Source organism: Plectrocnemia conspersa, unplaced genomic scaffold (genome assembly GCF_051122295.1).
Source record: "Plectrocnemia conspersa isolate PC_06_02 unplaced genomic scaffold, ASM5112229v1 ptg000001l, whole genome shotgun sequence".
NCBI classification, from domain to species: domain Eukaryota; kingdom Metazoa; phylum Arthropoda; class Insecta; order Trichoptera; family Polycentropodidae; genus Plectrocnemia; species Plectrocnemia conspersa.
Genome location: NW_028277165.1, coordinates 12,686,445 through 12,701,900, shown reverse-complemented (window position 1 = coordinate 12,701,900; position 15,456 = coordinate 12,686,445). Strand labels below are relative to the sequence as shown.

Here is a 15,456-nt window from a genome sequence, read left to right as displayed (position 1 = left end):
TATTAAAGAAGTAAGTAAAGCTTAATTATGATTTCAAAAATAGTTTTACATCATAAAATATGGCTTCCAAAAAACAGGGTTTTAAAATAGTTCCACCGTCCAGTCTAATTTCGGAGGCGATTCAACAGCAATATAATAACTTTGTTAATCACAATATAAACTCCACGGTAAATATATTTATATGTGTATTAAATATTCTATAGACATTAATTTAATTTAATTAATTTCAGACATTACTATAAACTTAATTTTAAAAACATATTTTAGAAACATGGTGTTGGTACAGTGGGAGCTGTGGCTATTAACCTCAATGGAAATATAGTTGCAGGCACTTCGACTGGAGGTTTAATGGGAAAATATCCTGGACGTATCGGAGATACCCCTTTAATAGGAAGCGGCACCTACGCTGATGACTATATAGGTGGCGTGTCTTGCACTGGTTAGTTTATTAATAAGTATAATTAAAATTAATATTTTTAATAATATAATTATGATTATTAGGATATGGGGAAGCTATAATGGAAACTAGTTTGGCATTCAGAATTATAAATCGCATTAAGAAGGGTGCAGATACAGGAGACGCGATTAAAAAATGTCTGAATTATATGAAATGCAGATTGGGAAAGACTGGAGGTGCAATTTCAATAACAAGTGACGGTGCCATTGGCTGGTATTTCACTACTGAAAGAATGCCATGGGCTTATGTGAAAAATGGTAAACTTCACTACGGAATAAATCCACGTGAGCATTTGGTAGAACATTTGTAAGGCAAGGTAATTACCATTGCTGTTAATAAAGCATCCAAACTCCACAAAGTAGAGACTGATAACTTTACTCGACTTATTTTGCCTGCTTTTGATATAAATTCCCATGACATAATTTAAAGTAATATTAAATTTATAACTGATTTTTTACCGTAACATATAATAATAAAATTATATAAAAATGGACATGTCTGATATTGATTGCAATTATTTTGATTATAAATCTAGTGAACGGTGTGGATGTAATAATAATTAAATTTCAAAACCCCTTTCGATTGACTTAACATTGTTCTGAGAAACTAATAATGATAGGATTCCAAGTTGTTTATTATCTAAATCGAGATAAATACCACCCCATTAATATTAATCGAATGCGGCCAGGATTTACTATTATATAAATATGTATGAACTATATGCCTATGTTTATTAGTTTATTAAAAGTACCTAGCTATTATTTATATCTTTGAAATGATTTCGGTATATATATAATATTTCTGACGTGAAAACAGTATTAGTATCACACAAACGACGCATTTAAAATTACTTTATAACAAAGACATTATCTTCTACAAATAAATCAACATTATTTATTTGTTAAAGATAATGCGCAAGCGTATTGTATAATTTTAATTAAGAGATTTACTGATAAACTGTTGTTCATGTTAAATAAAAAAAAAAACAATAAATTATAAAACAAACAGTATCTATTTATATTACTTTCTGATGAAACTGAAACGTATGTTGAGTAAAACGAAGAAACGTTTGCAATTATCATATTAAATATGGATTACAGTAGCGTGCAAAAAACGCATCACGCATTAAATATTTATTATATTTTAAATAAATTTATATATGACTATTAATCTTTAAATATTTATAAACGTATTACAGATACAAAATAAAATAAAAATCCATATATTTATATTTTAAAAAATGGTCAACGAAGTGTCAGCACAAGTCCAATATTTTTTTTTTATATTTTAAGACATTATAATTAAATACTAATTTTATCTTAATTTTTAATTCTATGTTTTCTGCATTTCTCGAGTATCATTTGTCATTTGCCCCTCTGGATTTTCTTCTGGGGGCATATTTCGCCACCTTGACGACGAACGTAGTGCACAGGTGCACTCCAACTAACTCGTATAAATTTATTTTCCTCTAATCAGAAAGTGTCATTCTTTTTTAATCTAAAATAGTCAATATTTTGTGTTTATTGACCCATTTCATCTGTGTTAGTGTTACTAATATCTTAAAAATCCATTATTTTCCAGATATAATTACATTACAATTTAATAAGAAACGAAATAGATCACAGAATTATTGCTAATTTTCAAATTTATTTTCATACATAATGTTCAACTTATATTGCACTTGTGGCCTTAGAAAAGCTTGATCTTCCACTGAGCACATCTCACATTATTATCGAAGCTTATTAAATTATTATATTTTATAAGTTAATTTTTTGTTTTTAAAAACGGTTGATTACCACTGATGATATAGCTACAATCAAACAAAAATAATATAGCTACAATCATTGTAATCTATCAGTTATCAACGAAGCGTTGACCTTTAGGTATCGCGCGTGTAATATTTAAAGTACTACAGATCCTTATCTCAGCACAAAACTCAACCAGGTAAATGACTTATAATATATTGTGATGACTGATATTATAATAACACAGAACAAAGAGATTTTTGCTACTGCGTCGTTAGTTTTTCCCAAATTGTATCGTTTTATAATCTAAATTATAGATGCAGATAAAGAGAGTTTTATGCTTTATAATAAATATACGATTTTTTCTATTAATAATATTATTGTTAAGTCGCTACAAGTAATGTATTATTTTCTGTAAATATCTTTTCCTTATAATGCGATCCTTAATATTATTAATTTACCTTTTATTAAAAATTATAAACTTATAAATAGCTACTTTTGTGTTAAAAACTATTATCATATTTATTACAACAAAATTGAATATGTAAGTTGCATTATATTGCAAATAAGTTTGCATGAAACATTGAAGTAAAATTATAAAAAATGACCATAGCAAAAACTATACACATAAAAATATTTCATAAATATTTTTTTTAAATATAAAGTCAATGGTAATACAATTTTTTTAATATTTTGACAAATTGAGAAGTTGTCAAAATTTTATGAAAATTTGTTAGTAAAGTAAAATTGTGAGTTTTTTGTTAACGCCGAACAAATACTGCGGCGAAACTGTGTACAAATTCTGTTTTTTCCAATAAAAACGACGATGATTTTAAAAAAATATACATTTTAGAGAAAAACAAAAAACAAATTACACCACAAGACTTTAAATATCACTAAGTTAATATGATATTTATTTAGCTATTTTTAAAATATAAAAAATATCCCCTTTTTATTTTAATATTGACCACAAAAAATATTTTAACAAATTATATTTTATAAAAGCACTTGAAAAAAATATATTAAGCTATATTTTCTTAACAAATGGGTTGAAAAATTAATAGAGCTGAAATCAACGTGTAGTGTTTCATGTTAATTCAGTTTTTTGTCTTTTCGGGAAGGGGGGGAGGTCTAAAATTCTGGTAAGGTGTAATAAAAATAATAGTTTAAATATAATGGTTTTGATTTATTTTATCAATTATATTTATTGTAATAATTTAAAACATTTAAATTAAAATTATAAAAAATGCAAGGTCATTATTAATGAGGTTAAGACTGAAAGCTTAAAAAATAGCACACGTCATATTTGACAGTACAGGTTTGGATGTCTGATTTTGAAAATATCAAAGGACACTAAAAATAAAAAGGTCATTATTTTTGCAGAAGTTGAAAAAAAATATTATTTCGAAAATGTTGTTCAAAGGCTAACACTAAAAATTTTTTTATGAGGAAAAATTGTTACTGATGCTTAAAAAAGGGTCTTCTTGCAAATTTTTGTTCAAGGAGGACAAAAATTTTGAGGATGACGTCTGTCCACTTTAACTTATGTTTACTTAAATTGTATATTTATTTAATTAATTACCTATATGTTGTTTTTTACAATATGTTATCAATTGAAGTTATTTACTTGGATGGATAATATATCATATCTTACACAAATAAATATAAATATATTTATCTCTTATATATAACAATGTAACAATAATTTAGTTTTAGAGTATTAAAAATATGGAACCAGTACTAATAGTACACGGTGGAGCTGGTGACATACCTCCGGAACGAGTGCCAGCTAAAATAAAAGGCGTTAAACTTGCAGCCACAATTGGTTACAATAAACTTAAAAATGGTGACTCTATATTAGATGCTGTAGAAGCCGCTGTTGTGTCAATGGAAGATGACGAGGCTTTTAATGCAGGTAATTAAATTTAATTTTAGTACTATAATATATCTTGAAGTAGATCAAAATAAACCGCCATATTCACTTGACATTTTCACTTATAAAATGCAAACTGTTTAAAATACTACCACTGAGTTAAAAGCAGATTCTTTAGATACCTTAATCTACTGTTTAAAATAACTTTTATAAAGTTACAATAAGTAAATATATTAAAGTAAATAGAGATTACTTTGATTCTATATAAAACATTTTTTATGTCATGAATTGTAGTTCCTTTTATTAAACACCTCATAGGATAACAAACACATTATTATAAAGGTGAACCAACTTCAGTATCCAAACTTTTTAAAAAAAAAAGAAATAATATAAGGATATCTTGTTTTTTTATTTCATTAATTATGAAAAATAATATCAATTAAATGGCCACCCCTTACCTTTGGCAGTAGCCGATCCTTTCTTTATAATTTTCGATGACTTTTTCATATATTTCAGGCGACATCTCGGCTATAACTTGGCGGATATTAGTTTTAAGTGCTCCAACAGTTGATGTTTGTCAGCGTAGATACGACTCTCAGCGTAACCCCACAAAAAATCCAACGGTGTTAAATTGCATGATCTTGGCGGTTAGTTGACGTCACCAAAACGAGAAATAATGAGACCTGGGAACTTTTCAGTACAACATTCAGCGTTGCACCCGATGTGTGGAAAGGCATGTAATGCTCTCTCGTGAATCACATGAGGATTTTCCTCGCCCCATATACTGCAATTTTGCTTATTAACGTACCCAGAGAGGTGAAATTGTGCCTCTATTAGAGAAGATTTTCTTTAAAAAATCAGCATCAACTTCCTGCTGCTCTAACACCTAATCTACATAAATTCTTCGCTGTCCATGATATCTAGGCTTCAATTATTGTGTTATCTGAATTTTATATGGGTGTAGGTGCAAGTCCAGATGCAAAATGCGCCATAGAGAGCCATAAGAAAAGCCCAAAAGCTGTGAACGCCGATGAATCGACAATTCTGGGTCTTCAGTTACACTTTTAATTACAGCAGCAATATTTCCGGCTGAACAAACAGCACCACTATGCACAGGCCTTACTCTATCTCCAATACTTTACAGTCTCTTTAAATTTTTACGCTACATTGCAAACTGTTCGCTCAATAGGACAATGAAATTGACCATAACTTTCCCATAAATTTCGATACACAGTTCGTACAGAATTGTTATTTCTGTAGAACAATTGAACAATTTTAATACATTGAACAGTGGTCAAGCGATCCAATTCGTAAATGTGTTGTTGTAAACTAACTTTTGACACTGAACACGCGTGATTATTGACAGCTGTTGAGTTACAGTGCTGCCAATATACTAAACTCAAAATTGATTACTCTGTATATAACTATATTGTTATTTCATAAGGTTATGGATCTGTGCTTAACCTCGACGGAGAAGTCGAAATGGAAGCGAGCATTCAACGAGGATCTGATCTAAAAGCTGGCTGTGTGACCTTGTTGCGTGATATCCAATATCCCATCTCCCTCGCCAGACGAGTTCTTGAAAAAACACCTCATTCATTCCTCGGCGGTGACGGTGCCAGGCGTTTTGCCCTACAACAAGTATTATATATATTAATACAATAAACTAAGAATTATATGACTTATATGCTTCGGTAACATAAGTTTTTTTATCGTTGTAGGGTTTTGAAACAGTTCCACCAGAAAGTTTAATAACCGAGAGTGCTAAACAAGCATTGGAAGACTTTATAAATAACGGAGGCATAGGTAACACTGAAATTGGACAGACGAAAAATGTAAAGTGAATCATTATATTATATATTTAGCTTTACTCACTCATTCGATCAGCCCTGCAAGAGCAGTGTCTGACACGACTATCCAGATACTAAAAATGATTTAAATATTAAACATTCAGGAAGGCGGAGTTGGTACTGTAGGTGCTGTAGTTGTCGATAGTGAAGGAAGAATTGCTGTAGCCACATCGACTGGAGGTATTACTGGAAAATATGTAGGACGTATTGGAGACACTCCTCAAATAGGCAGTGGAACTTATGCTGATGATAACATCGGTGGTGTTTCTACAACAGGTTAACTTACTTATCTCTATTTTACACATATGACTAACATTCTCATGTTGTAATGGGACACCTCAAGTATAGTAGCATGCAAAAAAATACATAACTACACATTTCTACACCTTTTGTATTAAATTATTTGACATCAGCAACGGTATTCTTAGAGGTGGTAAGCTATAATGAATTAGTGGCCTTAAATAATTGCACAATGGACATTGTATGACTCGACCGCTATTTTTTACATTAGAACACCTGGACTGTGTATATAAAAAGGCTAACTAGTAAGTGTGTTTACTTTCAAGTCTTGTATACATATTGTTTTACATACGATTTCTACACTTTTGTTGTTGACGATTTGTCATCAAGAAATCATATAGTATGCATTCTTGTCATACACTCTTTCAGACAATCTGTTAAACCTCAATAATGCATTTGTTTTTGTACTTCAATTTCTATAACCTTTAAATCTAATATCTTAGTAAACAATGCACAATTTACAGGTCATGGAGAATCCATATTAAAGGTCTGCTTAGCGCACAGAATTGTTAATGGAATCGAGGCAGGATTATCAGCACAGGAAGCAACTGTAAAGGCTGTTGAATACATGACGGAAAGATTGAATAATACCGCAGGCGCTATCACACTATCGAAGGCTGGCGATGTCGGCATTTACTTCAGTTCGAAAAGGATGGCATGGTCGTACGTGAAGGCTGGTAAAATACACTTTGGAATCGATCCCAATGATCATCAAACCGAAGACTTTATTAATTTGTAATATTGATAAATTAAAAAATATTTTAATAAAAAACTATATTATAATCATAGAAATATAACTTTTCTTTACATCCCACTTTTCCTTCAGATAAATACAATAAATTATAGTTGTTGTTTCTATATAATTTGTATATATTATTTTGGACAAAAATGTATGTTTACAATTCAGTCTCAGAAAATCAGCCAATTTTACGATACAATATGCAAACATTAAATAATAATTTTTGATTTAAAAATAATATTTGATTGAAGAAAATTATGATAATAATAATAATAAAATTATATTATAAAAACAAATATACATAGATAATTATCAGTAATTGGTACAATAAAAGTATACACTCAACTTCCATACATTAAATCATTCTCACAACACCTACGTATTTTACTAATATTTTTAGCTTCGATTTTTTCTACAGCCTTGATCTGTTATTACATATGTAACTATTTTATTAAATATCTGCATTTTTTCTAAAGTTAGTATTTTTAAAGTAGAAATTTATTACAAATATTAAATTTTCACTTCTGAATAACATACATACACAAGTGTTTTTATTTATTTACAATTTACACAATGACTAGATTGAATATTGTCAAGATAAAAACAAACATTGATTTAACAGATATAAATTTATAGTTTTAATAAGTAGATATGATAATACCCGTTACAAACTCAACTTTTACAAAACGCTTAAAAGCATAATATGTACATCCTTTTGTTCAACGATCAACATAATTATTATGTTTTTAATAAATTACTTTCCACGAATCCATTTTTTTATTTATAAAAAATAAATAAAAATAACAAATAATTGTACAGTAATTAATAACCTTTGTTACAAATTTTTAGAAGTCAGTATTAACATTTCAAAGATTCAGTTGATAAATCTTGATCTTTTAAAATAAATTACATGCCAACAATTACAATATTGTGTAAAAAAATTATGATATTATATAAAAAATAATTGTTAATCAGCACCAGAATAATTAAAACGTAGCATTATAAAATACATATAATAATAATTCATTTGAGAACAAGATATTTAAAGATACGGAATATAATAATTTTCAGCTTAACATTTCTTTTGTGATTACAAAAGTCTTTGACTCTAAAGGCTGATTTACAAGATGCCAGTTGGCACGCCAGTCGAGGCCAGTCACTGGATGCCAGCGACTAGCACCGTGTCAACGCTTAACGCCAGTCACTGGAGAAGCCAATGCGTCACTGGCACGCCAGCAGAACAAATATTTTTGTTTTATTGGCACGCCAGCTTCCCCTTCCACCACACTGCCGTACTGGCGCAAGGTGAGTAGCGCTTTCTCGCAACAATAATTCTTTCAGTTGTTGGCACTGTGTAAACTGTAAGGCGCCAGTGGACTGGAATGCCAGTCAAACCCAGCCAGTCAACTTCCAGCTGGCATGTCAGTAACTGGCAGCGTGTAAATCAGCCCTTAATGTACCAGATGATTATGTAAACAAATTTATTTGCATATACTTTTTAATTAAGAAACCATTAAGACTAATAAATATGAGGTCAGTCGGACCATTTTTCGACTGACCTCGTCTTTTATGTTTCGGAAGATGGCAAAAGCCACTCTAACTTTGTCGGTTTTGTTTATGTAAATGTTACAGTTAAAGCCTTAGAATGCGGCCCACTTTTCAAAGCTAAAATGCGGGTTTTCGGGTGCTCCCACCCGCTCAAGTAGTGTGTAAGCCATAATCAGCTCAATAGCGACCCTAGCACGAGCACAATTGCTTCCCATTGACGGCGATGATCTCAACCTGGATCGTCTACGGCAGTTGGTTTCCAGATTCGGAGCTACTGATGGTCTCCCGGCATCACTATCTTTGGTTGGAGAGAAGGAAGGAAATAACCGAGTTAGGTGAAGCCAGTAGGCGAGGTCGCGCTCCGCTGTGTTGTCGTCTTTAGGTATGATGGAAGATAGGGGGAGATAGAGATAGACAAGACAGGAGGCTAAATAGGAAGCGATGTTCTCATCTTCGCCTGCTGACTGGACCTCTCCATTTTCCTCATTCGGAAGACCTGCATAGGAGCCCGCTTCGCTCGGCTCGTCACGTCCCCGGTCTAAGTCCATCTTCTCAAACGCGGCTAGGACCTTGCCGCGGTATGCCTCCGTGCGCCGAACGCCCTTTATGGCCTCTAGGGTTCGACCTTTTGTATGCTTTACTAAGAAGAGTTTCTTCTTCTGACCATCGCTTATTGACCCTGGCTATGTTGATGTTTTCTGCGGCCTCAGCTTTGTGGGCATGGGACTTGTGGCAAAGCATACCCGCTGCGATGCGAAGGTCCTAGCGCGCACTGGACAAATTGAATCGTGCGCTCTGCTTATGTTTGTCTGACCTGCCCTTTGTAAGGGCGAGGTCGAGGATGCATCCAATATTGTTGTATCAGCAGGGCCCCCGGGCAGCGGCCTCGGGGAATTCTGCTTATTTTTATTTCTAGGTCTGCTAACATTTTTCTGATACAGCCGTATGGGTAGTTAGCCCATACGCCTTCTAAGCCTCCTCCATTGATTACTCCGCTCCCCACTGGGGAGGTAGGTAGGCTAATGGGTTGTTTCGAACCCTTTGGAGCGGCCCAGCTAGTCACCGAATGGATTTACACTGGGGGGGCACGAGCACAATTGCTTCCCATTTACGGCGATGATCTCAACCTGGGTCGTCTATGGCAGTTGGTTTTCAGATTCGGAGCTACTGATGGTCTCCCGGCATCACTATCTTTGGTTGGAGAGAAGGAAGGAAGTAACTGAGTTAGGTGAAGCCAGTAGGCGAGGTCGCGCTCCGCTGTGTTGTCGTCTTTATGTGTGATGGAAGGGCTCGTTCGATTGAGTATGTTGCGAGGTGTTGCCCCACGTGTTTTCTTCACTTTTTCTCTTAACAAATTCTATCCAGTGGGTTCTTTTCGCAGATCTGATGAGAGACTTGTGTTTTTCATTCGGCAGACGCTCTTGGATTTTAATCGCATTCAAGAGTTCCGCAAAACTCTCTTTAATTAGCTCTTTAGTGGCTTTACGCGGGAGAAGGGTTTACCATCTCCAATTTTTTATGTCTGTGGGAGAGGAGGAAATTACTCCTCCGCCGTCTTCTTATTCTACTGTGGAGTTTTTTGACTTGGACCTGAGGTTTATTAAGAGGGAGGTCTGTATCCATCGAAGAGTCCGAGCTAGACGAGCTCATTGAATGTCTACATGTTGCAGATAGGGGAGCGGCAACTCGTGTCGCGGTTTTTGCCCTTTGCGGCAACTAATGGTTGCGGGCTTTCCGTCTCCTCCCTCTTTTTATTTTAAGTTTTGGCTCCCGTTTGGGGCCACTGTGACGCCCATTTTAATTTTAAAAAAACATTGAAGACAGCGAAAGCATCGCGAAAGCCAGTTTTGTTATCTCGGAACATATAGCAAAACTTTCATAATGTTTTAGTGATAGTGAATTTGTTTAACAATGTATGCTGTAAACATCAAATATACTTTTACCGGAAAAAGGTAATACACATCAAAATATATCACTGTCAATAAATTGCATTGCAGCAAGAATCAATGAAATCTTGAATTAAAATATCAAAACTGTCTAACTATTTCAATTGCAGTTGATGAAGCTACAGATATTACTGGACTGGCCCCGCAAGTAGTTGTATTTATTCCTGTTTGCGATAAAAATCTTACTGTGACTAAAAAACTGCTTGATATTGTATCTCTTAATGATTCTACCACAGGTGAAGATATTTTTAAAAATTGTCTACAAGCTTTCAATAAAATATAATACTTCTTTATCAAAACTAGTACGTTTAGCAAAATAAGAAACAAAATCAAATGGATTTGTAGCTAAATTATTAGATTTGCAGAATGAATTTTCTCCCAAAAGCAAAGTTTACCCTATTCAGTATATTTTACCTCATAATCAGAAAGTGTCGCATTCCAAAGTCATAAAAATATAATAATTGTTAAATTATATTATAATTATTTTTTACGTTCTTGAGGATTAAATTAACGACCGTTTTCTTCATTACTCTCAGAAATCTTAAGTGGATAATAGCGTCAAATTTATTATACAGAAGTATGTTGGCTCTAAATAATAAGTATGTTGGTCATTAAATTTGAATACGATTTTGGTAATTTTACATTGAAATCAAAAGATTTTTAGAAATGAAAGGAAAGTCAGTAAAAAAAACAGCTTGAGGATTTAAACTGAATGCATGATTAGGACTTCATTATAAATATTAGGCAGCACTTAAAACTCAAGACAAGTTAAGTCAGTCATAAAGTCAAACACAAAACTTGGAATGTGAAAAAATCAACTACAAAATTGTAAATTAATTAATTTTTCTACATGCAAGAAATTAACTACAGTTGTGATTTAGCTAATATGCTATTAATATTCAATAATATTTTAATGCTAAGCCCGATTTAAAAGAATTAACGAATTTGAAATATTTAGTACTTCATACAAAAAGTGACATTTAAATAGAATTGATCAAAATCCAGGGCAACATGGTGCTAGAATAAGCACAATGAAGTTGGTATTTTGGGTTTTTATTATTTATTACACACCAGAACATTTTATTGAAATGCATAAGTTTGCAAAAAATGTTTGGTAGTTACGTACCTACGTGAAAAATAATTTTCTCTTTTAAAGACTAATAAGACTTCATGCAGGTCTTAATTAATAAATGAGCATTTAGAATCAGTACTGAAAACATTATTATCTCAAAATTCACACCCGATGATATTGATAAAAAAGTTTAGAGTAAAAAATACTGTGTTTTTTTGTAACCTTGCTGTAAAATAAATGTATCTTTATTTTATTTTTGTAAATTTATTCCAAAAACTATCGAATAAAGGTAAATGCCCGCTACAATTGGGGGGGAGGGGTTTTGGTCTACGGTCTGCACTCTCTTGAAATGAATTCGGCAGTCCCTTTTCAAGTATGAGTTTGACGCCACTGAGTTAAAGTATTAAATTTCGATAAAGTATACAATGACTAGACAAAATATGCACTATCTATGAGTTTTAGTTAAAGCTTTAAAATGCTACATTTCGTGTTTAGTTTCACTAGATAATGTATGCTTTAACTAGGGCATGTATGAACTCTCGATGAGTATGTTTGATCACCAATCTAATTGCAAGATAGCGTCGCAAGACCTAATCGCAACCTATTCGTAGAGAAATAAAAATTAACGTTAGTGAACATCGCATGATTAACTCTGCAATGAATCTATTTAAAATGAGGATTATATAAATTGGCAACAAGATTTACCTTACATATTAAATATATAAATTATTTCATTTTGAATACTTTGACAAACACTAAACAGTGAAAGCATACAATAAGTGTGAATTTCGAAAATGCATACATTAACTAGTCAATGTATGCACGGTCAAAACACTTCAGCACACACAAAGGAATTGATGAACAATGATACTTCCATTTTGTCGGAAATAGTGACTTATTGTTTTCAGTGGTAATTTAATTTTAAATGTTTTAAGAAAGTATGACTTTTATCAAAATAATAATAAATTTATATCTATTACCATCTCTCGATAAAAGTTTAAGTCTTCTTTACATTCACACAATATTTTTACAAGCCTAAGGCGGCGTCCTATGTAAGCGAACGTGAAGCAAAGCGTAACTCACGTAGGGCACTTCAAGCAGCAGTGACTGTTTGTTATTTTCGCGTTGTGCCGCTTCACATTCGCTTATGTAAAACGCTACGTAAGTTGGACTGTAATGTATTAATGGGGAAATCATGATAGGAAATTACAATTATGAGTCCGGTAAACGTCTCAAAGAATGTATTTTCAAATACAATGCTGCACAGTTTAAGCGGCATCTAAAAAAAATACTGCATAAGGATTGCCATGGATTTGTCTTTGAAGAAATGTAGTTCAGAATCGCGGCCTAATTCAGAGATCTTCAGTGCTTGGTTAATCATATTATCAATGAAACTGGGGTCTTTGCATTAAGAGTATATTATCAGCACTTTCGAATGGAATGCAGGGGACTTGGTTAATGGCCATGAGATTTCATATAACAGGTTCACATACAGACAATAAATGGAATTCATCGCATCTTTCAATCCAAGGAATCCCATTTAATTGGTGACTACAACTCTAGAGGTGATGCAGAAATGATATTTTAGGCATTCACTCTCATCAACTCACTCCTTTAAGTAGAAAAATTATATAATTGATGTTTGCTAATATCTGATAACAAATATGGCAGAAATAGATAAATACAATTCATTACTATATTCCATATCTTTTTTTTCAACTATTATATCAGTCAACAGTAAACATTTAAAAATAAATGTGTATTAATAAAAACAATTAGCATGTGTTTCTAATTTAGCTGCCAGAGTCAATATAGCACAATAGATATTTAATATCAAATTTAACATTCCATCGAATGATGCAAATCAATGAGTAAAATGCTTCAAAGCATTGGACAATGTTAACGGTTGATATGCATTGATATTATTATGAAAAATTTGTAATATCCTAGTTTAACCGATCACTATTGTCAACCGATGACACTATATATAAAATTGAGCTAGCTTACGTATAAAGTGATTATAAAATCATAGTCACATCACCGTATCACATTGATCATTTTACTTTCATGATCCTGGAGTATGTTCACCATAGCAATGTTTTCTTTTTGGATCTTTGTAAGAGTTTTCGTGATGCACACTCTGTGAATTTGTTCGACACTTTGCCAAACACAACTCGAAGTGATCGTTCACGGAAGCAAACAGCACGTTGTGTTGGATCGACACTTTGTCCAATATCCCTTCGAGTATCTCTTTCTAAAATATGATACAGATAAATTTAGATACAGTTAAATTAAAAATAATATTAAAATTTACCTTATCTGGATGTAAACAACAAGCTACGCAATATTCGTATATGACGCAACAGTGTTTTTCCGAGCAAGTAGCACAAGAATATTGCTTTGTTGTGTAAGTTTGAGAGTTGCAGCATCCCAATGGCAATACATCTGGACGTCTACAGACATATCCTAAACAAAAAAATAATTAAATATATGAATGATATATTAAGATTTATTGATAATTTTCTAGTACCTCTATCGTCGACTATGAGAACTTTTCCTTGCACTGAGTTCCGACAGCTTTTACTCTCAGAAGCTGATTCATTGTGAGCTTGAAGAGTTCTCCATATGAACGGATGTTTTCTTTCAAATATAACGTCTTGCATTTCTGAATCAGCAGAATCGGTATTCTATAAATAAAATTGTAAAAATAACTAGTGTATGATCTTCATAGCAAAACTAACATTTACGGAAAAAAATTGTCAAAATTCGATCAGCCTTGTATTTCTGTAGCGATGCCACATACCAATTCTACATTCTGTGAGATAAACATAGTCAGTATCTAGTCTTTAAATACCACGGAGCTTATTGAACTGACGCATATATTCAACAATAGACAAAAATACACCCCCACATAACAAGACAATACTATTATTTAGATGGTATTCAATTATTAGCTTCACTGATATATCTTGTGTGACACGTACCCTTTACCCAGCGTGATCCTATTTCCGTTAAAGATAATATTGAGTTGATTTACAAAAATTACCTGGAATCGTCATTTTTGAGCATTTCCAAACATTTGAAAATACAGAATTCTACAAAAGGTCTGGACCTGGTTTTAGTTAACTTTTGTTATATTATTTTTTTAATTAATAAAATTGCAAATCAATACTGAGCATAATATACCAGAAATACAGAGAAACAATTCCAGTTGTATATACATAACATTTAATGTTACAATTATTCAAAGCGGATTCAAAGATGATATAAATATCGTTTGAAACGATAATGAATAATATTTTTGAGATAAAACGCGCACAATGAAAAGTATGTCAAAAAACTATCTTCTTCTATGGACAAACTTACATCTTTGAGCAAATTGACGATGCAGTAGGTGAGGGACGAAACCAAGATGATGGCGAGGACGATCCTTCGCCGAAAGAACCTAAGCAGGGCGCCTCGCCACATGGCGGCAGCGGAGCCCCGCCCGGCGCCCTTGCACGCTCTTTCCGGCAACTGTCAAAGCCACCGTTTAGTTTTAATATAAGTCATAGCACGACTTTTGTTGGCCAGCATCATAAATATGAAAGCGAAGGGAGGAATAATACAAATAATGGATACATTTGCAAAAAACTATATATGTTTATTATTATTATTATTTTATGTTGTATTTCCTTAATAACAAATATAGCATTATTCTTATTTTCCAAATTAAAAATTATTATTAGTAAGTTTGTATAATGAAAAAATTAAATATCTAATTGTATATTGTATTTTTTATTACATCAATAAATATACATCTAGTGGTCGTGATAACGTACTGGTAAAAATTTGAACTTGTAGCCCGAGTAACTGCGTACGATTTCCGCAGCAGAATCAATTTTTACCATTTACAATTAAAGCTTATATTATAAATACAGTTTAAT

General features: G+C 32.4%; 2 protein-coding genes across 4 annotated transcripts; one reads left to right on the top strand and one right to left on the bottom strand.

Moving 5' to 3' along the window:
• The first annotated feature begins 2,323 nt into the window (after positions 1 to 2,323).
• Positions 2,324 to 7,017, top strand: LOC148238893 (putative isoaspartyl peptidase/L-asparaginase GA20639). 3 transcript variants are annotated; one of them, XM_088189900.1, is made up of 6 exons: positions 2,324 to 2,401; positions 3,919 to 4,117; positions 5,520 to 5,716; positions 5,797 to 5,910; positions 6,030 to 6,201; positions 6,690 to 7,017. In XM_088189900.1, exons 2-6 carry the CDS (start codon positions 3,931 to 3,933, stop codon positions 6,962 to 6,964), a joined length of 945 nt encoding a protein of 314 aa, XP_088046026.1. In that variant the 5' UTR covers positions 2,324 to 2,401; positions 3,919 to 3,930; the 3' UTR covers positions 6,965 to 7,017. The 3 variants fall into 3 exon arrangements, with proteins under 3 accessions (XP_088046026.1, XP_088046019.1, XP_088046035.1); XM_088189893.1 differs by lacking the exon at positions 2,324 to 2,401 and adding an exon at positions 3,488 to 3,569; XM_088189909.1 differs by lacking the exon at positions 2,324 to 2,401 and adding an exon at positions 3,498 to 3,569 and having other exon boundaries at positions 3,913 to 4,117.
• Positions 7,018 to 11,774: 4,757 nt separating this feature from the next.
• On the bottom strand, positions 11,775 to 15,101 carry LOC148238892 (SREBP regulating gene protein). The gene is made up of 4 exons (XM_088189920.1): positions 14,897 to 15,101; positions 14,061 to 14,217; positions 13,845 to 13,996; positions 11,775 to 13,784 (listed from the first exon to the last, which is right to left on the bottom strand). Exons 1-4 carry the CDS (start codon positions 14,996 to 14,998, stop codon positions 13,596 to 13,598), a joined length of 600 nt encoding a protein of 199 aa, XP_088046046.1. The 5' UTR covers positions 14,999 to 15,101; the 3' UTR covers positions 11,775 to 13,595.
• Positions 15,102 to 15,456: the final 355 nt, after the last annotated feature.